At 40.8% G+C, this 27,339-nt stretch overlaps 1 protein-coding gene across 12 annotated transcripts in view; it reads left to right on the top strand.

Annotated features, from left to right (window-relative positions):
• The window catches only part of LOC149180341 (BRCA1-A complex subunit BRE-like protein), a 359,353-nt gene extending 332,805 nt beyond the window's left edge, over positions 1 to 26,548 (top strand). For all 12 annotated transcript variants that reach the window (XM_089416041.1, XM_089416035.1, XM_089416036.1 and 9 more), the window contains 2 exons: positions 25,709 to 25,806; positions 25,985 to 26,548. In XM_089416041.1, the coding sequence (XP_089272167.1) occupies positions 25,709 to 25,806; positions 25,985 to 26,054 (168 nt within the window). In that variant the 3' untranslated portion in view covers positions 26,055 to 26,548. The remainder of the gene's footprint in view (positions 1 to 25,708; positions 25,807 to 25,984) is intronic.
• Positions 26,549 to 27,339: the final 791 nt, after the last annotated feature.

Here is a 27,339-nt window from a genome sequence, read left to right on the forward strand (position 1 = left end):
TAGCATGTATTCTCTTTTAACAAAATCATCGTGGAACCTGTCTCGTGATCCTGCAACTTGCTTCTAGGGTTTTGCAGATAGTGATTGTACCTGTCAAAAACTTCACAATCCCTAGCCATATGCCCATAGTTAGTACATAAAAAGCAATAACCATTAAATAAATGTGCGTGCATGAATGGTTCATTCGGATGCGATGGTCCTTAATAGTTGTACTTGTCAATAACTTTACAATCCTTGGCCATGTGTCCATAGTTAGCGCTTCAAAAACAATAACCATTAAATAAACGAACATACTTGGAAGATTTTTCATTTTTCTTTGGAGGCGGTGTTGTAGTCTGTTGTAGTCTTTTGTTCTTGATTTCTTTGGTCTTGTTCATTGGAGTTGCAACATTCTTCTTTAGCTTTTCACTTTGATCAACTTCCTTCTTAGAATCATCCTGCAAATATGTGGAGCTTGTACGTTCATCAACTAGAGCTTTACCGTCTTTAATTGCCTTCATTTTTGCTTCTTCATCTGTCTTATCTTGTAAGTGTTCTTTTTGCGATCCCTTGAGTTTGTTGATCTCATCATGGGTTGCATCAAGTTCTTTTTGTTTTTGAGCAAGATCTTCTTGAAACCATCTTTCCAAGATCTTCCTTCTTTTTTCTGCCTCCTCAACCTATAGCTTGAGAAGAGTGGTCTTCTCTACTTCTCTGGTGAGAACCTGTATCTGTTCCTTTTGCTTTTCATTTTCAATCCTGAGCTTGCTTGTTTCTACTGAAGATGTTTCTAATTCCTTTTGCTTTTGGTCAACATCGGATATGTATCATTGATCAGATTCCTTCCTTTCAGTTTCTGCTTCCTGCATCTGTTGTGTGATCCTGCTAATCTTTGCAAATGTTGTGTCGAGTTCTTGTTGCTTCTATTGGACTTCTCTCTTGAGGTCTCGTGTCGCTATATTCTTGATTTCTTCCAATTGAGTCCTAAGGCTACTAATCATCTTCTCAGACTGTTCATTTTCTTTGATGAGTTCTTTTGTTGTCTTCAATTCTGCTTCCAAAAGTCTTGTCTTTTCTTTTTGACTTTTGAGTTCCTTTATCACCTTGATCACTTGATTTTGAAAGTGAGTTTTACTCATTTCTCCCATTTCTTCATCATAATTAGAAGGATCCGGATTTTCAATAACATTTCGACCTGATTGCTTTGTTGAACAAAGATTATGAAGCTTTTCCCAAAGAGCTTTAGTTGTTGAACATTGAACAACTTTTGTTTTCACAGAATTTGGCAAAACATTCAAAATTACATTCATGGCCTTTGAATTGTACCTTTTAGCTTCATCAGTAGATGTGTCTCTAGAAACAATTGATTCCCATACTCCATGTGCCTGCAAATGTACTTCCATCCTGGATTCCCATATCCAGTAATTATCTGCATCAAAATCAGGGGTTGGTACACAATACTCACTTTCTTCAGATTTTGTTGTACCTGTACCTTCCTTTGAAATCCTTGTAACCTGCTTCTTTGACTTTCCCATCTCTATGCTCTGAAAATTGACTTCCAGCGGTTAAGCTGTTACTGAAGGAACCAAGCTCTGATACCAATTGTTGGAAATACTGAGAGGGGGTGAATCAGTATTCCTTAGCAATTAGCACTTTTAAATCTTTTCAAAGCATTAGTTAATCTTCAATTATTATTAATGTTTATGCAGTAATAACAGTAAATAAAAGAACACAGTAGACACAAGAATTTTAGGTGGAAAACCCCCTCCGGGTCAAAAACCACCTAATGCTTTTCTAATAAATTCTTTAATCTTCAGCCCCAACTGAAATGAAAGCAATAAATTCCTAGAATTCTAGAAAAGCATTCTTCTCCAGCTCCCACTGGAAAGATGCTCCAACGCCCTGGTTTCTTCATTAATCAACTGAATGGATGCCCCAACACCCTAGCGAGCCACAACTCGCCCTAGCACCACCCTACCACCCTGAAGTGTTCACAAGCCCCAACCTATAGGCGACTTCATACACCTGCCTAGCACCTCCCTACCACCCTATAATGATTGAAATAAGACAAGACTGTGGATTCCCAAACCAGGGACAACGATCCACTATACAATATGATTTAAAATGATTTTGACTGAACACCCAATCACACTATGACCTGCAACACAACCATGACATCATCCCAACGAAGACTCCTGTACCTCCCAATTATGCCTTTTCGACTCTAGGCAGATTGACTCCTTTACAATAATGACTCTTCCAATGATGACACTTTTACAAATGACTCTTTTACAACTTTACAATGATGACTCTTGGCCTTGACATTTCTTCACATTATACTGATGGCTACCATGTCTTCAAAGGATGTCCCACTGCAATGCTTCCTTTGATTTGATACTTCTTCTCTTGAATTCTTGCTTGAAGTTGTACTTGAATCTTCTCCTACCTGCATGCAAAATTTTCTCAGCGAAACCAATCCCAAAACAAAACAAAATACCCTTCAACTTACCTCTGCCCGTAAAACACATGTAAGTGCATAATAATGAATAAATACGAATTAAAATTACACTGCGTACATGAAGTGTGCTTGTCACTTTTGTTGTTGACTTGTTGCAGCAGTAGACAAGACTTCCACTCTTGATATAGGCCTGGACTCTATGCAAGACTATATCCAAAACTGATCTAAAGATATATACAATAAAAACTGATGACAAACTCTAGACTTGTGATGGACCAAGTTCTAAGTACAACAACAGAGACCATTCCATCAACTATGACAAGTAACATGAACTTACAACATCATATAGATTTAGAAAACTTGGTGTAGCATCAAGAATATGTAGTCTAAAATGTGTAGTATCAAGAATAGGACATTCGTAAAACCAATTGTGACATATAGAGACATAGAGATATAACTGAGACATTGTATATACTTATGTTGCCCTGCAAAAACATATGTAAGAGATTATACTCAAAATTCAAATGTAAACACTAATCATACATACCTTACTATAGGAGACTTACCCTTCACTGTTGATGTGTGGTCCTTACTGCAGTGATCTTGAATGCATATTTTTTCTTGCCTTCCAGGAGCTTGATATTGAATCTGTTGTATCTATGTAATTTCGGATCTTCGGGGTCTGAAATTTTGTCCTATGGTAGCCCTCTTAGTCTTCTTTCCCATCCCATGGGTCTGATCAAGATTGGATTCTTCGAGAAAGAGTTATGCCCAATCTCCCACGATGACCTAATTATAGATTGGTTAAGTAGAGAGAACTTGTACGAAGTGCCACGTGTCACTGTTGCGATCTTAAGTCCTAAAAACGCTACTCAACAAACTATAGTTCGTCATCTTTTTGTGACTATTTACGAAATTTGAATCCAATTCTTAGAGAGAAAGTTATGACGATTTTCCCAACGTCACCTGTTTGACATGGAATTGGGGAGTTTGCAAAAACCCTAACTTCCTTAGATCATATCTCCGAAACATAACGAATCAAGGTCTAAAATTCGGTCATGAGGTTCATCAAGATTTCGGCTCAAATGGGTTTTAATTTCAGCTTTTGAAGCTTCACAAAAAAAAAGTTATAGCGAAAATGCCACGATGACCTGTTTTAAGCCACAAAAACCCTACTAGAGGAGGACATGAGGGTCATTATTTATATGAATGTCTTGAGTTGAGAGGGTCCTCAATAAGTGAACGTTGGAGGGATTTTAGGAGCAAAAAAATTATTATTAATTATTTACTATTCAATGACCACAACCAATTATGAGTGCCATGGCACAACCCCATAGGGTTTTAGCCCACTAACTGGGGTTACTAACTTCAAACGCAAATAACTCTCAAATTGTGAAGAACTGGGAGGCATTCCATATACCAACGGAAACATCTCGATGAGTAGAATCCATTGAGAAGATCTTTGATGCAAAATAATATGAGTTGTCAAGTCAAAATTACCTTGCAAGATCGGGGTAGCCCCTGGTGTTGCTTGGGTTGACATCAATGACAACCACTGATCAACAATTTTCTTACCTGGGGTTATCTAGCTTGCTTTGGCAAGCCTAGGTGCACATTTTCCATACATTTTGTACTCTCCTCTTGATAATAAAATGGCTCAGTTTGGGGCAGTTCTGGTGTAAATTTTATGGGTGTTTAATTGTTGTCTGGATTTTTGTGTTGCATGTGTACTTTGCTTAAATATCATTGTTAATTTTCTTGGTAGGAACATTACAGTGGTATCAGAGCATGTTCTTGGCTGATGTGGAGAGATAGGAGCAGATGATGCAGATGATGCCACCCAGGTACCAAGGGGTTGTCCTTCAGAGGGGTCGTGGAAGAGGAAGAGGTAGAGGTCGAGGTAGAGAGGGAGCACAAGACCCATTTTATGATACAGAGTTGGAGAATTTCAGAGGAGGCATGGAGAACCAGGAGAACCAAGAGGGCGTTGAGCAGCCCATACAGGGAGGAAAAAACCAGATTCTAGAGGAGTTGATGAGGACAAACCGATAGATGTTGAGGTAAGGTCAACTTATCATGGACATGATGCAGCAAGTGATGGGTTTACAGGTAAATGGTAGGCCAAAGGTGGAATGCCAAGGTGATGGGGGTTCCAGAGCAAGGGGAGGAAGTCGTACGTATCAACCACCTCATACCCCTCTGCGTGGCCAAACAGGCCATCCTACAATGCCCCATTTTGTGGACGAGATCGAGCAGGAGAGGGAGCCTGACCTTGTTGTAGATCTGGTGAACTCAGTTGCCTTGTGTATTGACCAGTATGAGGGACTAGATCCTAGGATCAAGAGAGTGATGTCCTTTGGGGAGTACATCCACCTCAAGGAGAGACATGCCACAGGAACTGGGACTCACTACAAAGGGGGGCAGTCTAGTCAAGAGGTGCAAAAGATAGCGGAGAATGTTACACTCCCCAATTATGATGGGTCAGCTAAGAGTTTAGCTAGGCCATGGGTTCAGAAGCTACATAATTATTTCCACCTGAACCCCATGCGAGAGACGGATGTTATCCGGTTTGCTAACCTACATCTAGAGGGGGATGCATGGGAGTGGCGGTACCACGACCTGATCACATAGGGAACATCCAAATTACATCCTACATCAAGTTCACCAAGCGATTGATTGAGAGGTATGATAGGAAGAACCCAGAACTACACTTTAGGAAGTTGGCCCATTTGACACAGACAGGCATTGCAGATGCCTATATCTCAGAGTTCTAGAGACTGGCCGTGATGGTGTCAGACATTTTAGAGGCCTGATTGATTACGCTGTTTGTGGAGGGGTTAACTGAGCCCTTGCATGGTTGGGTGAGGGCCTACAAGCCCACTATCCTGATGTATGTTATTTCTAGGGCCCGAGACATGATTGATGCACTGACCAAGAACATGGATTTTGTACCCACAACAACTACTGCTCCTCAAGAGAGCCGAGATATTCGCCAAACTCAGAGGGAGACTGAACGTGGCTAGTTGGACGATGAGACTAGGAGGGACCTCAAGTGGAAGAAGTTTTGCTTCACGTGCTAGGAGCCTTGGGCACCAGGGCACAAGTGCACCAAGAGCAAGGCCCATTACATTGAGGTGTACTCTGATAGTGAGCCAGAGGAGGAGACCGAGCCGGGGGCCGATCATGGAGATGGAGGACCATAGTTTGCAAGGGGAGCGCCACCACCACCACCACCTTTGGGATGGGGCCCATTCGTGCCATCTAGAGGCGTACTCGGTTCGCTTCGAGAAGTTCCAAAGTACTTGGCACTTCAGATTAGAGGCACAGTGCAAGGGCAGTGTGTATCAGTGTTGGTGGACAGTGGGACTACCCACAATTTTATTGATGCCCAGATGGTGGGGCGAAGGGGCATACGTACAAAGACATTTGAAGGGTTCTTGGTGTTGGTGTCCGAAGACCGAACAATGTAGTGCACAAATTATGTTCCTAGACTGACCGTGACTATGGGGAACTACTCCGTCATTAACCATTTTTTTGTAGTCGATGTTTTGAACACCAACGTGGTGATGGGTGTCCAGTGGTTGTACTCGTTGGGGCGGGTTACACTGACTAGCGGAAGTTGGAGATGGAGTTCACGGGCCAAGATGGGAAGCTGGTAGTGTTGAGGGGTATACACTCCTACCCACCTTAGATGGTGTTTGCTCACTGGATGGAGGCAGATTACGTGGAGATATAGAGTGAGCGGTGGAGCTCAGGATTTCAGAGATAGGGACACAGGCACAACTTGTGCATCCAGACATATTGGCCTTGTTGGAGAGGTATCAGGGGGTTTTTGGGGGATCCCACTAGGCAGGCCACCAGATTGGGGGTTTGAGCACACTATCGAGTTGGACGAGGGGGTTCATGCAGTTATCACTACCCCTTATAGGCATCCCAAGGGCTACAGGGACAAGGTCGAGTGGGCCATCCAGGAGTTGTTGGCATTGGGACATATCAGGTCGAGCACTAGCCCTATTTCTCTAAGTTGCATTGAAACGGATACGGATACAGTGTTTGAAACGGATATGAAAAGTTTTCAGAAATTCTGGATACGATACAACAAGGAAACGACATATATATATAGATAAGAAATTCATAATGGCATTCATCTTTTAGAATCTAGATTCTATATCTAAAAATACATAATCATCACCATGAATTCATGTTAAAATTGGCAACTAGGGGGCCCAAAATCCATATGGGTCACCTCATTTATGGTAGTTGATATTTTTCTTGGATTCCTCTCTCCGAGAGGTGTAGCATTGACCTAACGATCATCCGATTCCGACATGTATTCATGGAGATATGAATTTATATGTATTCTTGACAATTTGTCAAGGTCGGCCAACAAGCAAAATAGACATTTTCACCCCTAGCTTATCCTCAACGTTGCATATAAAAGGAGACCTTGTGGCATAATTTCACTCATCTCATCTCACATTGTTCTCTCTCTCCTCTTGATTGGGTACACATAAAGCAGCAACATCTCTCTCAAACGTGTGGCTGGAAGAAGGGTTTTCTGATTAGGGCAGTGTTGACCTAGGTTGATCGAAACTGTAGGGTGTCTTTTTTACTAGCGTTGACCAGCGTGGACTCCTCTTTGACTGCGGATTGGGTTAGGTTGCCTCTCCTTGGCAGGCCGCATTTCTGAACAGCTGTTTTGACCACTCTTTGACCACACTTTGACCAGCGTTGACTGTCAAAGAGCTGACTGCAGGTTTGACTAGACGTTGATTGAAGTTTGACTAGATTTTCGGACTATTTTGGGCTGCCTCTTCTTGATGTTGGAGGCCGAGTTAACTGAGCGTTGATCGGGGTTGACTAGAGGTAAAATCTGACCTGTTTGACCAAATTTGACTTTGTTGGTTAGGGTTTTGTTGTTGCTGTCATAAAATTATAGAATTGTATATTTGTACTATCTCTCTCTCTGTTGAATTATTGAAGAATATATGAAGAATTGATCAAGGGTTTCTCCACATTGGGGTTTGTCCCTAGTTGGTGCCACATCTTGTGTCCTCTTACCTTGGCTTGTCTTCTACTTTTTATATTTATGTTCTATCTGCATTTTATTATCACGCTAATGTGATTGCTATTTTGGAAATTGATATTGGGCTAATAAGAAATTTGAAGTAAATTGCTCTTAAGCATAGAACATACCAAAATTAACATGGTATCAGAGCTGAGGTGAAGACAAAGCCCAAGCAAGAGTGAAAGAGCAATCATTGAAGACAGTTGGAAAGGACAAAAGGCTCAATGGGTTCCTCATCCCACTTCCTAGCTGAAGACAAACTCCATGAGAAGTCTGACTATCACGGATGGAAGCTGTCTCTTGATCTGACATTGGAAGAACCAGATGTGTTGGACTATGTGAAGGGTAAAATCCCAGAGCCTCTATCAAATGCACTGGCCGCTACAAAGAACAAGTACACTAAGTATGAAGTCAAAGTGAAGAATATTATCAGAGATTCCATTGACAAGCATCTGGTGGCCTACATCTCTGATTTGAACATCTCCAAGGAGATCTAAGACAGATTGGTAAGGATGTTTAAAGTTAGTGAGGCGAATCAAGTTTTGTTCATCAAAAATAAGTTGAAGGATATTAAGAAGGGCAAGGACGAGGATATTCAGTCCTACTTCTTGAGGGTCATTGAGATCAAGAATGATCTTTTATCGAATGGAGAAGTCATTCCTGACAGGGAACTAACTATCACTACCCTTGGAGGGCTCCCATCTGAATGATATATATTTAGAACCACTTTTCTAAAAAATGATCGAATTCTAAGATTTGAAGAATTGATGTTGAGATGCATTGAAGAAGAGACATGGATGGTGGAGCAAGAAATGCCTTCAAATAAAGGCAACCCTACTGCTTTCTCCCCTCATGCCAAAAGGAGAAATAATTTTTGGTCTAAAGGTCATTTCAAAGGAAAGCACGGATCTAAGATCTAAGGGTGGAAGGAAGGGAAGATGCTTGGTTTGCAATAAATTTGGGCACTATGCAAGGGAATGTCCAAATAGAAAGGACTCATCACATGATGATGATCACAATCACTCCAGGGGCAACTTCAACAACAACAATCAAAGGAATGGTAGGTTCAATGGCAAAGGAAAGAGGAATGTAGGAAATCATGGAAATGGTCAACCCTCCAAGAAAGCAAGGAACTCCAGGTATGAATCAAATGTTGTTAACAATAAGCAAGATGAGTATTATCTTATATCGGCCCTCTCCACTACCTCATCTCTAGACTCGTTGGGAAATTGGCTTATTGATAGTGGTGCGTCAAGGCACTTCACTGGTTACAAGGAAGCTCTCTCTAATTCGATAGAGAAGGAGACAAACTTGGAGATTATTCTTGGAGACAATGCCACCTATCCTGTAAGGGTGTAATGAATGTTACCCTTCAATTAAATCAGGGTAACACAATCCACTTGCAAGAAGTCTTATATGTACTTGATCTCAAGATAATCTGGCGTCCATTTCGGCAATGGAAGACAAAGGCTACAAGGTGGCATTCATCGATGGAAAGGTACGTGTTTGGAAAAATAATTTTAAAGATGCTTTTACTATTGGGTTCTAGGTTGACTCTTTATATCAAGTTGGAGGAAGTCCATTGGGGGGCATGTCTTGCAACACATCTCTACAATCTGAGCTATGGCACCGAGGGTTTGCCCACCTTCATTATAAGGCTCTACCCGATGTAAGACAAATGGTGACAGGGATGCCCGAGTTCAAAGTAGAGCATGAAGGTGTATGTCCGGGATGTGCCGAAGGAAAACTTAAAAGGGGACCATTCCCCTCAAGTAATAGCAAGACTTCAGATATATTGCAGTTGGTCCACTCCGACATATCTGGTATGATGCCCGTAAACTCTTTGGGAGGATATCTATATTATCTCACTTTTACAGATGATTATTCTCGCAAGACTTGGATCTACTTCTTGAAAAAGAAGGATGAAGTGTTCACCTGGTTCTGTCACTTCAAAGCCTTGATCGAAAATCAAATCGAGAAGAGAATCAAGATATTAAGGACTGATAATGGGACCAAGTATGAATCCAATGAGTTCCATGACTTTTGCAAAGAAGCTGGCATTAAGAGGGAGACCACTACACCATACACTCCTAAGCAGAATGGTGTGGCTGAAAGAAAGAATCATACGATTGTGGAAGTTGTTCGTGCCATGCTCCATGATCAAATGCTTCCGAAGTTTCTGTGGGCTGAAGCTGTGAATACTGCAGTATATGTTCAAAACCGATGCCCTCATCAAGCATTGGGCTCCGAGACTCCCGAAGAAATGTTCACCGCTAAGAAACGTGATGTCTCTCGTTCTAGAATTTTTGGAAGTCCCGTATACTTTGATGTGCCGAAAGAGAAAAGAAGCAAATTGGGTGCATCTGGAAAGAAAGGAATCTTTGTGGGCTATAGAGAAAATTCTAAGGGCTATAGAATTTATGTGGCTGGTCAAAGGGAAGTTGAGATAAGTCATGATGTCACCTTTGACGAAGATATGGCTCTTAGCAAGGTTGACAATCTTCCTATTTCAATGAAGGATAAAGAAGCTGACACTAGGAAGCCGGATGAAAAAGAAGATGAAACGATGTCGGATGTTGAAGAACCTATGGATCCTATTGATCCTCCTCCTCAAGAGCCCTCCTCCTCTAGGAAGAGGCCCTCATGGCTTAGGGGGACCCTTGACTTAGGGGGACCCTTGAAGATGCCAAGAGACATATTGCACCTAGAGGGACTTTCTGTGAAAGCAAGAAGCCGACCAGGGATCAGGGATACTTGACCATTATGAGCACCATCATTCAAAACAAGCCTACATCATTCGAAGAAGCCATGAAGCATCAAGTATGGAAAGATGATACGAATGAAGAATACGAGTCCATCATGAAGAATAATCTCTGGGATGTGGTCCCTAGACCCTAAGACAAATCAGTTGTCACCTCGAAATGGCTTTACAAAATCAAGCATGGAGCTAGTGGGAGTGCTGAAAAGTACAAGGCTCGCTTTGTTGCTTAAGGCTTCTCTCAAAAGGAAGGTGTGGATTACGATGAGATATTTGCACTTGTTGCCCGATATACCACCATCTGCTCGATCATAGCCCTTTGCTGCTTCGCAAGGATGGAACCTACATCAGATGGATGTCAAGACCGCTTTCTTGCATGGTTCGATTAAAGAGGAAATCTATGTTGAACAATCTGAGGAGTTTGAGATTCATAATCGGGAATCTCATGTATGTAGGTTGAAGAAAGCTCTCTATGGGTTGAAGCAAGCACCCAGAGCTTGGTATGAGAGGACTGATAGCTATTTGATGAAGTTGGGATTCACTAGGAGTGACGCTGATCCAAACCTTTACTTTATGGTTGAAGATAATAAGCCTCTCATACTGTTGTTGTATGTGGATGGCCTCTTTTTGACGAGTGCAGACCCTCTCATTCACAAATGTAAGAGGGAGTTGGCTTCCGAATTTGAGATGAAGGACCTAGGACTGATGCACTACTTCCTAGGGTTGGAGGTTTGGCAAAATCCAGGAGAAATTTTCCTATCTCAAGGAAAATACGTGGTGAAGATATTGGAAAGATTTGGGATGGTGGACTGCAAGCCCGTGACTACCCCGATGGAGCTTAACTTCAAGAAGTTATGCAGTAGTGCTGCCGGACCTGAATTGGGAAATGCTTCTGAGTATCGTCAACTCATAGGAGCATTGATGTTCTTGGTGAACTCTCGTCCGGATATATGTTTTGCAGTCAACATGTTGAGCCAATATATGGTTGAGCCTCATTACTCATATTGGATTAGTGCCAAGAATCTTCTGAGATATCTTCGAGGCACAATCACTCATGGACTGAGATACACTACCAGAGATGTGAGGCTGCGTGGTTATTCAGATGCTGATTGGGCAGGTGGTGTGGTGGATCACAAGAGCACTTTCGGGCGCTGTTTTTCTTTAGGTTCTGCTTCGATATCCTGGATGAGAAGGAAGCAGAAGTTGGTGGCTTTGAGCACCACTGAGGCTGAATACATTGCTGTGAGTATGGCCTCCTATGAAGCTGTCTGGTTGAGTAAGCTCTTCAATGAGTTGTTTGGACATATGCTAGATACTACTGTGATCCCCTGCGACAACTAGAGTGGGATTCGTTTATCAGAGAACCCTGTATTTCATGATTGCTCCAAGCACATCGATATCAGGTACCACTTTATCCGAGATATGGTACAACGAGGAGCAATAAGGCTCCATCATATTGGGACTGATGAGCAGGTCGTTGACATTCTGACGAAGCCTTTGGGAAAGGTCAAATTCTTGACATTCTGAGAATGATTAGGAGTCGTGGAGTGACCCTCTTATGAGGATATTTTATGACATGTACATTGATCTCTAGGAGCTCCGGGGGGGTACTTCTTGGAGCGATGAGAAACCATAGGGTGAGTGGTTCAACCTTCCCCTAGTGGTTTCAACCTTCCCCTGTGATACCCCATGGCGACATGTAGGCAGGATGAGTGGTTCATCCTTTTGCTGCTGAGACATCCTACCCATGTAGTCTGGGACTCATGGGAAGTACCTCTCATCTGGCCAATGAGTAGGGAAATGAGGATAGGGACCATAGTACTACTGATGGATATTGTGTACTACCGTACTCCCTATGCTTGGATGATATTGATCTGAGATCAATTGGAACTGACTTCGGGTCAGTAAGAGTGGTATGAGACACTCTTTATTTGGAACTGATTTCAGATCAGTAAGAGTGGTATGACGCACTCTATTGGAATTGACTTCTGGTCAGTAAGAGTGGTATGCGACACTCTCTTTTATCTGGCACTGACTTCAGGTAAGTAGAGAATGGTATGATACATTCTCGATCACTTCTTCTTCTTCATAATTCAGCAGAGCAGAGCAGTGCATTGATTCAAGAGATAGTACCAACAGACAGATGGATTAGCAGATAGAGTTCTCCCTAGTTGCGAGGGAGTGTTAAAATTGGCAACTAGGGCCAAACTCCATATGGGTCACCTCATTTATGGCAGCTGATATTTTTCTTGGATTTCTCTCTCCGAGAGGTGTATGATTGATCTAATGATCATCCAATTCCGACATGTATTCATGGAGATATGAATTTATATGTATTCTTGACAATTTGTCAAGATCGGCCAACAAGCAAAACAATCATTTCCACCCCCAGCATATCCTTAACGTTGCATATAAAAGGAGGAGACCTTGTGGCATAATTTCACTCATCTCATTTCACATCCTTCTCTCTCTCTTGATTGGGTACGCATAAAAGAGCAGCATCTCTCTCACACGTGTGGCTGGATGAAGAGTTTTCTGATTAGGGTAGCGTTGACCTAGGTTGACCAAAACTGTAGGGTGTCATTTTGACCAGTGTTGACCAGTGTAGACTCCTCTTTGACTGCGGATTGGGTTAGGTTGCCTCTCCTTGGCAGGCCACATTTCTGAACAACTATTTTGACCACTCTTTAACCACACTTCAACTAGCGTTGACTATCAAGGAGCTGACCGCAGGTTTGACCAGACGTTCACTGAAGTTTGATTGGATTTTTGGACTGTTTTGGGCTGCCTCTTCTTGTTGTTGGAGGCTGAGTTGATTGAGCATTGATCGAGGTTGACTAGAGGTCAAATCTGACTTGTTTTACTAGCTTTGACTTTGTTGGTTAGGGTTTTGCATTTGCTGTTGTAAAATTACGGAATTGTATATTTGTACTATCTCTCTCTCTCTGTTGAATTATTGAAGAATATAAGAAGAATTGATCAAGGGTTTCCCCACATTGGGGTTTGTCCCTCGCTCTTGCCACATCTTGTGTCCTCTTGCCTTGGCTTATCTTCTATTGTTTATATTTATGTTCTATCTGCTTTTTACTATCATGGTGATGTGATTGCTAATCTAGAAATTGATATTGGGCTAATAAGAAATTTGAAGTAAATTGCTCTTAAGCATAGAACATACCAAAATTAACAATTCAGCATAAGCATTGCCATCATCATTAGTGATTATTATAACATTCAACATATTATCATCATCATTAGTAATGTATTAAAAAATGCTACAACCTTTGTGCTTTCGGGTCCAACTCCTTCAAAGAACGTGTCATGCATGGAAGATGGTATCTATCTTTCTTGCATGGCAATTAAGAGGCCCATGGGATCATTGGGATATTCCGTCAAGACCTATTTGAACATTTCAATCTTCCCAATGTCAACTTGGTCTCTTGACTATATGTAGGCAAAAAATTGGCTAGAGAAGATTTGTTATATTGGAGGGATTTATGAAATCAAGAGAAAAATCAATGACAATTAACAACACCTTAACCAAATTGAAATTAAATCGCTCAAATAAATCTCTTTACGAAGACATTCATCAAACCCTTCTATTTTCATTTTTGAACATTTATCTTTTTATTAGTAAGAATCCTTGATAAATATATGGAGCATTGTTGTTTTTTAAAGATTTAGAAGAGACGTCATGAGACTGTGTTTATAGTGAGTTTATTTGCAAATCTAATTTCTTCATTTTTACTATTTATTTATAGCTATACAAATTTTCACGTTTATTAACATTTTAAGGGTGGATTCCAATCACAATTTTCGTGGATCTGTGTTTGGAAATCCGGAAACAGATCCAAAAAAATTTAAAACCCTTGGAAACATATCCAATTCCAAATCCAAAATTTCTTGTTTTCTGAATCGACACAAAAATGTTTTTACGGCATTTCGAACAAGGATTGTATCAGTTTCCGTTTCAGAAACAGGGATCCGCATTTCCGACAGATTCTTCGGGGGTTTCCAGTAACTTAACTTTTGCTTCATTAGTGGTACTAGTGAAGAAAAATGATGGGTCTCTCCTTATGTTGATTGACTACCAAGCATTGAATAAGAAGCCGCTTAAGAACCAATACCCCATACCCTGGATTGACGAACTGATGGATGAGCTTAGAGGAGCCAAGTGCTTCTCTAAGATAGATTGGGGTACCATCAGGTCAGGTTGCCTGAGCAGGATATTCCGAAGAAGTTCCGGAAATGGATCCAAAAAAAACTAAAACCCTTGGAAACGTATCCAATTTCAAATCTGAAGTTTCCGATTTTTTGAAACGACACAAAAACGTTTTTACAACATTTCGAACAAGGATCGTATCAGTGTCCATTTCGGAAACAGGGATCCACATTTCCGACAAATTCTTTAGGCGTTTCTGGTAACTTAGCTTTTGCTTCATCAGTGGTACTGGTGAAGAAAATGGATGGGTCTCTCCTTATGTTGATTGACTACCAGGCATTGAATAAGAAGACGCTAAAGAATCGGTACCCCATACCCTGGATTGACGACATGATGGATGAGCTTAGAGGAGCCAAGTACTTCTCTAAGATAGACTTACGCTTGGGGTACCATCAGATCAGGGTGTGTGAGCAAGATATTCCAAAGACGACATTCAGATGCCATTATGGGCATTTCGAGTTCCTGGTGATACCTTTCGGACTCACCAATGCTCCTGCCACATCTCAGTCTTACATGTACTACGTGTTTCGCAAGCACCTGTGCAAATTTGTCCTAGTGTTCTTTGATGATATACACATTTACAGCAAGACGTGGGAGAAGCACCTGCAACACTTGGAGCAGGTCTTGAGGATCTTGGAGTAGCAACAGTTCTAGGCCAAGATGTCCAAGCGCAAGTTTGGGATGACTGAGATGTTGTACTTGGGGCATGTGATAGGTGAGGATGGAGTCAGAGTCCACTAGGAGAAGATTCATTCCATCATTGATTGGCCCACACCCAGGAACATTATGGAGTTGAGGGGGTTCCTGGGCATATGCACATATTACAGGTGCTTCGTGAGGGGATTTTCACAGTTGGCCACACCCCTTACAAACCTCATGAAGTAGGGAGCATTCAGTTGGATAGACACGACACAGGAGGCTTTTGAGTGCCCTTCGTGCTGGAATGTGATGCATCAGGGGAGGGCATTGGAGCAATGTTGACATAGGGTGGCCATCCTATTGCTTTCGAGAGTCGGAAGCTAAAGCCACATGAGAGGTTATACTCCATATATGACAAGGAGATGTTGGCCATCATGCATGTGTTGGCCAAGTTCAAACAATATTTGTTGGGTAACAGGTTTAGGGTGAAGAATGACCACAATAGTCTTCGATTCTTCTTGGAGTAGAAACAACTGGAGGAGAGGTAGCAGAAATGGGTCAGCAAGATACAAGCATATGACTTTGACACAGAGTATGTCAAGGGATGGAAAAACGTGGTGGCAAATGTGTTGTCTTGGAGGCTTGCGACCCTCTCACTCATATGCATCAACCTTGATTGGAGAGTGCAGCTATTGGTTGAGTATTCCAAGGATAAGCATGCATGTGAGATCCTTGATGGCATGGCAGATGACAAGCGGTACAAGGTGATGCATGAGGTGATTTACTACATGGACATGATCTACTTAGTGCCTGGCTCCCAACTGAAGGAGAAGATTTTACAAGCAGCTCACAACTCACCTTTGTTTGGACATCAGGGGTTCTGGAAGACTTATCGGGCCATCAAAGAACGCTTCACATGGAAGGGCCTCAAGGAGGACGTATTGAGGCATGGTCGGGAGTGTGATACTTGTCAGAGGAATAAGGTGGAGCAGATGCATCCAGCGGGACTATTGCAGCCTCTCCCAATTCCTGAGAGGAAATGGGAGAGCATCTCGATGGACTTCATCACCGGGTTGCTAGCAGTGCAAGGTCGAGACTGTATTTATGTGGTAGTGGACCAGTTAACTAAGTACGCCAACTTCTTTGCCATTTTGGCTTGGTATTCAGCCTCACGGGTCACCGAGTTCTTTTTCAGAGAGGTGTTTAGGCTCCATGGTCTCCCCAAGACATTGTGAGTGACAAGGACAACACGTTTATGGGGGGCTTTTAGTAGAAGTTGTTTAGGCTTGTGGGGACATAGCTCACTCCTAGCACGAGCTACCACCCGCAGATAGACAGTCAGACAAAGGTAGTAAATAAATGGTTGAAGGGATACCTGCACAACTATGTGACTGGGCAGCATAGGGCGTGGGTGAAGTGGCTACATCTGGGCGAGTACTACTACAACTACCCACCACATGTCCATAGGTATGAGTCGTGTTTTTTATGGTTATGATGCACTAGCATTTGCTAACATGGCTTTTGGAGACAGTAGGGCCCCAGGGGCCAAGGACTAGATACAGGAGAGTCAGGATATGCTTAGAGCCCTCAAGGATAATCTACAAACTGCACAGAACCAACAGAAGATTTATGTAGATAGGGGTTGAGTGGAGAGACATTTCGAGGTTGGGGACCTAGTCCTCTTGAGGCTCCAAACTTACAAGAAGTCCACCCTCAAGCAAAAGGGCACAAAAAAACTCAAGCCACGTTTCTATGGGCCTTACAGGGTGACTAGGAGAGTTGGGGAGGTAGCGTATGAGCTGGAGCTTCCCCCAGGAAGTAAGGTCTGCAATGTGTTTCATGTTTCATACTTGAAAAAGGCATTGGGACAACAGGTTACAACAACCATTGAATTGCATCCATTAGATGACGAGGGGCACTCAATACTGACACCGGAGGCCATTTTGGAGACAAGGGAAAGGAAGCTGAGGAGCAAGGTCATCAAAGAGTAATTGTTCAGGTGGAAGGACTTGCCGGTTGAGGACGCCACTTGGGAGGGTGAGTAGATCTTGAAACATCTTGCATTATAGTTGCTTGAGGACAAACAACATTTGGGAGGGGAGGAATATAATGTCCCTTCTAAATAAACTCTGTTTGGGGAGTTCTACAATTTTGCAATTTTGGAGCTACTCAATTTTGGATGCTAGACTTTGGAGAAGTGGTTAAAAATTAAAAGTTTGGTGGGTTGTGGGGGTCACCCATCAAGGAAACACACACCCTTGGAGGAAATTCAAATTTATGGGAAGGAAGTAAGGTAGGGAGGTCGAAATAGTGGGATGAGGGACGCACAAGGGAAAAGTGAGGCAACAATTATAAATAGAGGATGGAGTGCAACATTTGGGACCTTTTTCTAATTTGACATTTGAACCATTGTTGCTTAAGTTGTTTAGCTGGGTCACAAAGTGTTGTTCAACACATGTGATTTCTAAGGGGAAATCTCAACTCCTTCGGTGGACCTAGAGTGCCACCCTAGGGCCTTGACACATCCTTGGAGGCATTTTGAAGAGATTACAAGGAGTTTCGAGCAACATTGGGGAGCAATCTTAGCGCAAAACAGGACCACATGCTCTTGTGGAGAGATTGTTCTGGACTTAGCTAGTTTCAGGTTTTTTCTGTTGAAGAATCTAGGGCATACATAATTACGAGTGATTCTTCTTTACATGATAACAATTTGTGAAGTACTTAAACAATTTATCTTAGCTTGATATTCCATTCATTATTAGTGTGTGTGTTTACTTCATCAAACTGCTACCAAAAACAAAAGAGACAAGAACACAAATATTTGGCTTACTACCAGGGCCAAAACCTCTCCCTCTTGGAGAGGAAAACCCACACAAAATTCTTCTTATAGAGATTCCATTGACGAATACCAAGACCATGACCCTTGACACACTCTGCCTCTCCAAGACCAAGATCATCAATCCCTTCCTTTGTTCACTGTTGAGGTCATCCTTATTACTGCTGCTGCAACTTCACTGAGATCATCCTTGCTCCTTTACTAAGATCATCATTGATGTACCATCAGTTAAGGTCACTATTGTTGCAACACTGCAAGACCTTCACACAAGTATACTACTGAGGTATATGTCAACAAATGCTTCACTTATCTGGAATCAGTGTTGCGGGGGAGCGCCCCCCCCCCCTTCGAACCCGCTCCGGGCGGGAGCGGCTCGGGAGCGCGCTCCCAAAATCGCTCCCGTAAAAAAATTTACGCTCCCTGGTCTGTTAGGGAGCGACTCAGGGAGCGATCGCTCCCGCGCTCCCGAAGCGTTTTTTAATGCCCGGGAGCGATCGGGGAGCGATCGCTCCCTGATCGCTCCCGGGCATTAAAAAACGCTCCGGGAGCGAATCGGGCCGGGCCGGGAGCGGTTCGGCGGAAAAAAAATCCGCCGGACCCGAAAAAAATAAAAATTTTAGAAATTTTTTTTTGTTTTATAAGGCCAATGGGCCAAAAAAACTTTCATTATCACTTCATTGAGCAAGTTGGAGCTGGAGCAAGAGCATTGGAGCGAAGAGCAAGTGCTGAGGAGCGAGGAGCAACTGCCAAGGAGCGAGGAGCAAGCCTGCAGAGGTAAGTAACTTAGTAATCTAGTTAGTTTAGCTGGTTAGGTAGTTAATTTAGTTGATTTAATTTAGTTGTTTGAGTTTAACTGTTTAAAAATCATGTATTTAAATTAAATTAATAAATTAAATGAATTAATCCCAATAAACTAAATTAATTTGCAGATTCAAGACTCAAAACCCTACAAACATCAAACACCATGGACCTGGGGATATTTATTGGCATTTTCCTCTTCCTGGTCCCTTTTATGGTTATTATGGTGGTGGAGAGTAGGAAACGGAGGGGGCCTCAAACTGAAGAGGTGGATGAAGAAGCCGGAGGAAGTCAAATGGGTGAAAACCCCAGTGAGGAGGAGGTGGAGGAGGGTGAACATGACCCTCAAAAAACTAAACAAGACCAAACTCCATTGTGGAAATATGTTCACAGGGCTGAAACAGGGAGAGGGGGTGGAACCACTAAATTTCATTGCCCCCATTGCAACACTGATTACACAGGCTCATACACCCGTGCTAGAAGACACCTCTGCGGGAAAAGGCCATGGGATGGAGAGAGACAAATAGGAATCAAAACTTGTGCAGCGGTGTCAATAGCAGATAGAGCCAAATACATAAAGGAAGAGGAGGACGCCCAATACAGAACAAAAAGATCAAGGGGTTTCTTTGAACCAAGCTCACAATCACAAAGAACTCCTTCAGCATCCTCCCAAGGCAGTGGATATGGACATGGAGGCATAGGGTCATCATCTTTAAGGCGTAGAACCATATCAGATTCCCTTGATGAGGGGTGTAGGAATGATGTGGATTCAAAAGTTTACAGGTTCCTCTATGCATGTGGGATACCATTCAATGTTCTACGCTCACCTTATTGGCACGAAATGGTTTCTGCCATAAATGATGCCCCTAAAGGATACAAGAGCCCTGGGTATGACAAGGCAAGAACTGTTGGCCTTGATCATGAAAAAGCAAAAATATCACATTCTTTGAATAAAATGACAAGTTCTTGGACTGACAATGGGGTGTCCATTGTATCTGATGGATGGACAAATGTAAAAGGCAAGCCATTGATAAGTGTTCTTGCTGTGTCTGTTAGTGGTCCCATCTTTCTAGCTGCACATGATTACTCAGACAAGTTCAAGACCGCTATCAACATTGCAGAAGCATTACTTGAAACAATTGAGCGTATTGGCCCATACAATGTCATCCAAGTCATCACTGATAATGCTCCTAATTGTAAGGCAGCGGGAGCAATTATTGAGGATAAATACCCGAACATATTTTGGTCTGGATGTTTGGTTCACACATTGAACCTTCTGTTGCATGATATTGTCAAAAACAAAAATGAACAATACCAATGGATTGGTGATTTGTACAAGAAAGGAAAACAAATGATAAAATTTATTACAAATCATAGCAATACCCATGGCCTTTTCCGCAGTCACTCGAGATTGGAGTCGCTGAAGATTGCGAGGACTAGATTTGGTAGCTATTACCTCACCTTCAAGTGCCTTTTGAAGGTAAGAGAGGCATTAGCTAGCATGGTATCAAGTCCACATTGGCAGGTGTTAAAGGAAAGGGCTACAAATGTAGCTGACATGGCAGGTTTTGAAACGGTGGAGGAGGTCGCTCTTGATGGGCAGTTTTGGACAACTGTGAGGCAGGTATTGGATTTCACCAAGCCAATTTATCACATGATTCGGTTTGCAGATACAGACAAACCAGTGATTGGCGAGGTGTATGAGCAAATGGATACCATGTTGGGGGAAATAAAAGACATTGTTCATAATAAAGATCCCAACTTGTACAAACTGATTCATGATTGTGTGTGTGAACGATGGAATAGGCTTAACCTTCCACTACATTGCTTGGCGTATATCCTTACGCCAAAATACTACTCTACATCTTGGTTGGGCCAACCTGCAGCAGGGGGTGGGGTTAGGACCAAACCCCATTTAGATCAAGAGGTAACTAAAGGATATCTGGAAGCATTAGAAAAGTTGGTGCCTGACAGGGAGGAATGTGCAGTTGTGCGCCTTGAAATAGGCAGATACTTCAGTGGCACTGGTTTGTATGGTAACTTCCATGCAATGGACGACAAAGATAAATTTGATTCTCTCACATGGTGGGAAACATATGGCAGCCACAGACTTTTGCCAAAATTGGCAAAAAAAGTTCTTTCACAGGTTGTAAATTCTTCTTCTGCAGAGAGGTGTTGCAGCACCTACAGTTATATACATAATGTGAAAAGAAACAGACTCAACGAAAACTGAGCAGAAAGCTTGGTTTATGTGCACTACAACTTGAGGTTGTTGAGCCATTACTGTGATCGGGCTAATGAAGATCCCACATATAAAATTTGGGACAATCACCCTGAGGACGACAATTTGGAGGATGGCATTGTACATATTGAAGAACTAGAAGAGGAGCTTGTAAGGGATGAAAATGAAGCAGCTGCAGCAGCCATGCCACCTCCACCTCCACCATCCAGTGGCAGTGCTCGAGGCCCGAGTCTTGTTCCATTGCTGTCGCCACCTCCATCGACACCCTCGCATGGAGGTTCTAGTTCTGGTCGTCGGTCTGTGCGGGAGACTCCTAGAAGACCACCACGACCTGCTTATACTCCTGGAGACTCTCGTGGCAAGGGCCACTTGTAGATTTACAGTTTACTTGTCTTTTTTAGTTTCTATTAGACTTTAGTTTTCATAACTGTTGAGTTTTGAGTCCTTGACTCTTGACTCTTGAGTCTTTCATATCATTATGACATTATGATATTTTTTTGTAAACATTATATCACTGTGACAATGAAAATTTGAAGTTTGAAGTTGGGCCTTGGCAATTATAACTCATTGGTAATGATTGTGAATTATGAATATGATGCTTTGTGAAAGACTAAAGTTGTTTCATTTCATCTCATTATTCATGTTTCATTTTATAAATTTTTAACATTTAATATCATGTTAACAGTTAGAAGTTAGGACTTAGAAATATCTTCGATATTACTTCTTGTAATGGTTAAACTTGGCTTACAAGTACAACTTTGGTGATCAATGATGATAAATGTTATTGAATTTTCAATTCTGAAAGCTTGAAGTTGAAACTTTAATATTGAATTTGATGAATCATGATTTATAAGACTCAATATGTTGCAGTTGTAATATGTATTTTACTAACTTGTGGACATGGTTGATGACGATTATAATTTCTAGATGATTGATGTGATATGGTTCAATGATCAATTTATGTTTTTTTATGTTTTTTATGTCTATTTCATCATTCTACATGTTTTTGTTGACATATATGTATCAAAAATTAAAAAATATAAAAAAATATATATATTTTTTTTAAAATCGCTCCCGGATTCGCTCCCAAACCAGGAGCTTCTGAAAATGGTCGCTCCCGCTCCCGCTTCCGCTCCTGCTCCCCGCTCCCGCTCCCGCTCCCAAGTAACATTGTCTGGAATGTTAACAAGAAGTGTTACACCTGTGATCATGAGAATGTCAAGTAGGATAACAACTATATGCTGCTGTGATGTCACCATGACCTGTAGGATCTTAGACCATTGAAACCCTTATCATAGCTTGTAACCCTTGTCACCGCTTCGCATTATGCTGAGTTTATAATAGAGACATCACTTGGATTATCTTCATCATGAGAATGTCGAGATGGTTATGGATCCGAGACTAATCATGTTAATACTGCGGCTTACCAGGATTATGGAGACATTCTTATGCCGAGGATAACCATCCAATTGAGGTCCTGTCTGCTCCTCCATGTATCCGAAATCTACATGTTAGGACCAATGTTGCATGAAGCGGGGACATTTTTTGGAAGCGGGGACGCGGAAGCGTCATTTTCCAAAAATCTAGGAAGAAAAGCATCTCGGAAGCGTCTACTATATATATATATATATTGATTGCATTTATATCTAAAACAAACATCCCAAATACCAAATTAGTTGTAGAAGACATGAAAACATGCATATTTTTACATAAATCAAGATAGATATGGCATCCATTATACATCAATGATTAATTATTCCAGCGTCAACCATCTACAATCTAGATTCCTCCTCTTGTCTAGCCTTTGCCTCTACTTCAATTCTATAGGGATTTTAGTCAACATTGCCTAATTTTGATCAAACAGCTTAATCCAAGCCTTGTAATATGGTAGAGAAAGTTTAACATGCCTGATCAATGATTTTGACTTGATTGAGGGGTACTCAATTGCTAAGGCCATGACAAAGGAGTTCAACAATCAATAACACCAACACTGGGGTATATATAGGGCTTGTTGCCCTTGATTAAATGCCAATCACATGCCCTCATACATGATATAATCCAATGAAATGACACAATCCCATTGATCCTGAAAACTGTTAGGTCTGCTGAATTTCAAATGGGATATGAAATTCTATTTTCTCCATATGAAGTCTGATGATGTTGGAACCACCTCTCAAACATCCTAAGTCATTTCATGGTAATGTTAAAAATTTAAGTAAAAGGATGGAAATGAAAGATAAAGGAGAATGTCACTTTTACTTTAAGAATTTAACATTACCATTAGGGAGCATCTAGGAAGTGTCTAGGGAGCATCAAGGCACCTTGGGAGTATTCGGAAAGTGTAGTTCCTCATATAATAGTTCAAAATTTCTAAACAAAAAAACCAAAAAAGCCCCGTGGAACCGTCTACCTTCTCTCGGATCCGCTCGCGATCCACAGTGGATACATGCCCGAACCTCCACAAATTCGCACCCGATCCTTTACAGATCCGCGAATTGGGAAGTAGAACCGTGGATCGGGCTGTAGGAGTCACGGATCAAGCCCCCAAGGATCCAATTTTGCAGGAATCACCATAAAAAGGAGGAACCGCAGATCCGACTTTCCGATCCGCGGTTTCGCCGAAGGATCGGTGGCAGATCCGTACAGGACGCGGATCTGCCTTTGCATGCTTGGGGAGGGGGGACGGTTCCTGCAACACTGGCCAGGACTGCTATGCGAGATCCATCCACACTGCACCTTCGACTGAGATCTTCGCTACTTCATTTCGCCGATTTTTCCAAAGCGATGTTTTTAGGGCTCTCGTCGATTATTTGCCGATGCTGACTTTTTCAATACTGATTCAGACAGCAAAATCAGAGGCTGAATATGATGTACAATATTGTTTTGCAAGGATCGAGTTTGATGGTGCCGTGCTATATTTATTTCAGTTCCAATATATATATGATTTAGGGCACAAATCTGTTAAGGACAGGTTCCTTCTCAGCTTGGGCTTATCTTCTCTGAATTGACTGCGCTGATAACTCTATTTCCAGAATTCTGTCCAGGTTAAATAGAGCACTCTTCTTTTAGCTAAAATAAACTAACCAGGCACAAGGCTCCAATCTCTACTCCCAGCCCTTGGATATAAAATTTCTGTCAGTTGTTAGACTGAATTTCATCTCCCTTTGGTCGTGTTACCTAAACCTTCTGGTTGCTTTCCTCACCGTGGATCATCAAATTATACATATCAGATTCTACAATGCTTTGACAATCTTCCTTATTTTGTTTCATTTCTTCTAAGAGAATGTTTGATTTTGCTTCAAGGGAGACTTTACTGATAATATTGAAGCTGATGAAGTCCCAAGAAAGTGTACTACATAAACATGTTCTAAAACTTCAAGGAAACCTTGCTGATAATATTGAAGCTGATGAAGTCTCAAGAAAGTGTATTAAATAAACATGTTTTAAGACTTCAAGGAAACATACGTTTACAAATTCAATTACCCTGATCAACTGAATTACTTTAGGAGGCATTTGAACCTTGAGGTTCAAAATTTGGCGAACCCAAAAAAAAATTCCAAATTCGTTCAGGTTCGGCGAACTTGATAGTCGAATCTCAACGAATTTGAACCTAAAGGCGAACCTAAAAACGAACCTGAAACCGAATTTTATAATTTTTATAATTTTTTTTTTGGGTTCGAGGTTAGAGTTTGGGTGGTTTTTGTCAGTGGTTTTAAGGTTTATGAGAAAAGCCATGGGCAGCACATGGTTTTCTCTGGTTTCGCTTCCTGCTAGTTAGTTTCCCAGGGTCGCCATTGGTTTGGCTTTATTTACCATGGCTATTGATAGATTTTCACAAGCCAACTTCAGTCTGAGTGTATTCTCTCTATTGTGCTCAGTGTTGCCACTGCACGTTGTATTCTCTGCAATTTCTTGAATTCAATTTCTAGACGCTGCTTGTCCCTGCCACCCAGAGCATGAAGTGAATAGTGATCGTTATTTGTGGCTCGTGGGCGCTCACTGCTACTCATATAGTTTTATTGATTGATTTTGATTTTTTATTATTTTGTCATATATATATATATATATATATATATTGAAAAATATGTATAGTCGAACTTAATGCCAAACCTCATACAAACGTCATTGGAAAATTTGAATTCGAGTTGAACTTAATTTTTTCCGAACTCGAATTCGAACCCAAACCATGTAACATAGAGTATGGGCATGGAAAAGTCCCAAGAAAGTGTACTTCATAAGCATGTTTTAAAACTTCAAGGAAACAGAGGTATACAATTTCAATTACCCTAATCGGCTGAATTACTTTGGGAGGCATTTTAGTCCATCTAACGATGCTTTTCATTTATTGAAAAAATATGTGTATAGAAAATGATTTCAACTTAGAACTATCCATAAAGGATGTATTGTAATTTTTTTGTATTCTTATTTTGGTCTTGATGAATAATGCAACAACCTGGTATGTCATTTCATAAGCAATAATTTGGTTGGCTATTTCTGGGCCAATATGGGCAGCAAAGTGAAAACAAATTGTTATTATTAATTGCTTCAGAATTCCATGAGAAAAATGTAACCATCATTCTTTCCATTTCCAAAAGTATTTTCAAAGCAGATGAGATTTTATTTTTATTCTAGTATTTCAAATAAACAAAATGCATGTTACAGTCCTTTCTCTACATACTTAAATGGGAATAACATTCTCGTATTTTGCCAGCATTTTGATTCACAAGGTATGCCGATTACATCTCGTCTATATGCTGATTATCCATGGAGCCCTCGATGGGATGTATCTGAAATGACGCAACGTATATTGTATGTTTCTCGAACCTATCCCCCTCTCTTTAGCAATCGGCCTTCTTTCAGTTATCAAGCAATGCACCTTTGCCCCCCTTGCATAAATAACCGTATTTCCGGTCTTCTTTTATTTAGCAGACAATGTACCTTTTGCCCACCTTGCATGAATCAGAGTTTTTTTTTTTGAATTTTGCAGTGAATTCATTGTGGAAGAGTGCATAAACTTCAAGAAATTCTGTAGTGATGCTCTGCAACTTCATCGCTAGGAGGGATGAAACAACTATATGTCTACACGGAATGATTCTTTCCTTCAGGAGCTTGTTGTTAATAAATAAACAAGCATATTTTCATTGTAGTCGGCCCAACATTAATCTTTGTATCACCGCAATTAGATTTTGTCGATATTGAAAGTTGAGAAAGATTTATGATTAGTATTGGAGGTGATATCAGCCGCCTTCACGTTTGCTTACTCAACATTTTAATATTCTCTCGTCACCGTAAAATTTGGTGGCTCTTTATGTTGTAATGTACCACGGAGTCATGATACTGAAGTAGCAACAGCAGTAGTGTTTTTGAAAGCTAGAATGACTGGCTTGAAGTGATTTTATTTAATGCCAAATTCCTATTTTAAAGGAAAGTAGACATTGCGATGGGCATATCAAAGTCTTATGTTCCTTGTAGAAATGCGGAGAGAATCTTTTCATTTTTTGAATTTAAAATAATATTATTTAATATAATGAATATAAATTAATTTATTAAATTTACAAAAAAAATATGTTAAAATGTTTTTGTCCATGTTATTAAATATAAAGAAATAAAGAAATGATATTTTTCATGATGGTTTTTCTGATTAATTTTAATCAAATCTTGTGGAGATTTTTAAAAAACTGGAGTTTAAGTTGTTTCAAAAATTTTTGAAGGTGAAGGTGTAAATCTATTTTTTCGTGGAATTATTTTGTTCTGATTAATTTAAACCAAATCCTATAAAGATTTTAAAAAACTGGAATTTAAATTGTTTCACAAAATTTTGAAAGTGCCGAATCCATTTTTGAGTTTTATATATTTTAATGTTTAAAGATAAAAAGTGGAAAACAAAAAAAATTGAGTAATTTGATTTTTTTAATTAAAAATTAGACCAATATTAATAATTATTTATTTATATAACTATTATTATTATTATTATTATTATTATTATTATTAACTAAATATAAGAATACTTTATAACCTCAACAATGTATTTATGATAATTATGACATTGGTCTATATTAATTATCCATCTTTGTAGTCATGCGTCGTGAATTAATTAAAGTGGGATAACTTAACATAAGAGCATTTTATAATCTTGACATTGTATTTACATTAAATGAAGCTTTATGATAATTGCGGCTTCGATTTGTAGTAATTATCCAGTTTTATAGTGTTGCAATAATTCAAGTTTTGGAGTGATTTAATTGAAGTGAGATGTGGTCCGCTTGGGGTAGCTCAATTGGCAATGGCCGTAGAAATGAAGTCTCACTAGGAAGTCTTGGGTTCAAATCTTGTGCTATCCCC

This window comes from Pinus tabuliformis, chromosome 3_2 (assembly GCF_031772625.1).
Source record: "Pinus tabuliformis cultivar Carrire ecotype Pingquan chromosome 3_2, CPIR1, whole genome shotgun sequence".
In the NCBI taxonomy this organism is placed as follows: domain Eukaryota; kingdom Viridiplantae; phylum Streptophyta; class Pinopsida; order Pinales; family Pinaceae; genus Pinus; species Pinus tabuliformis.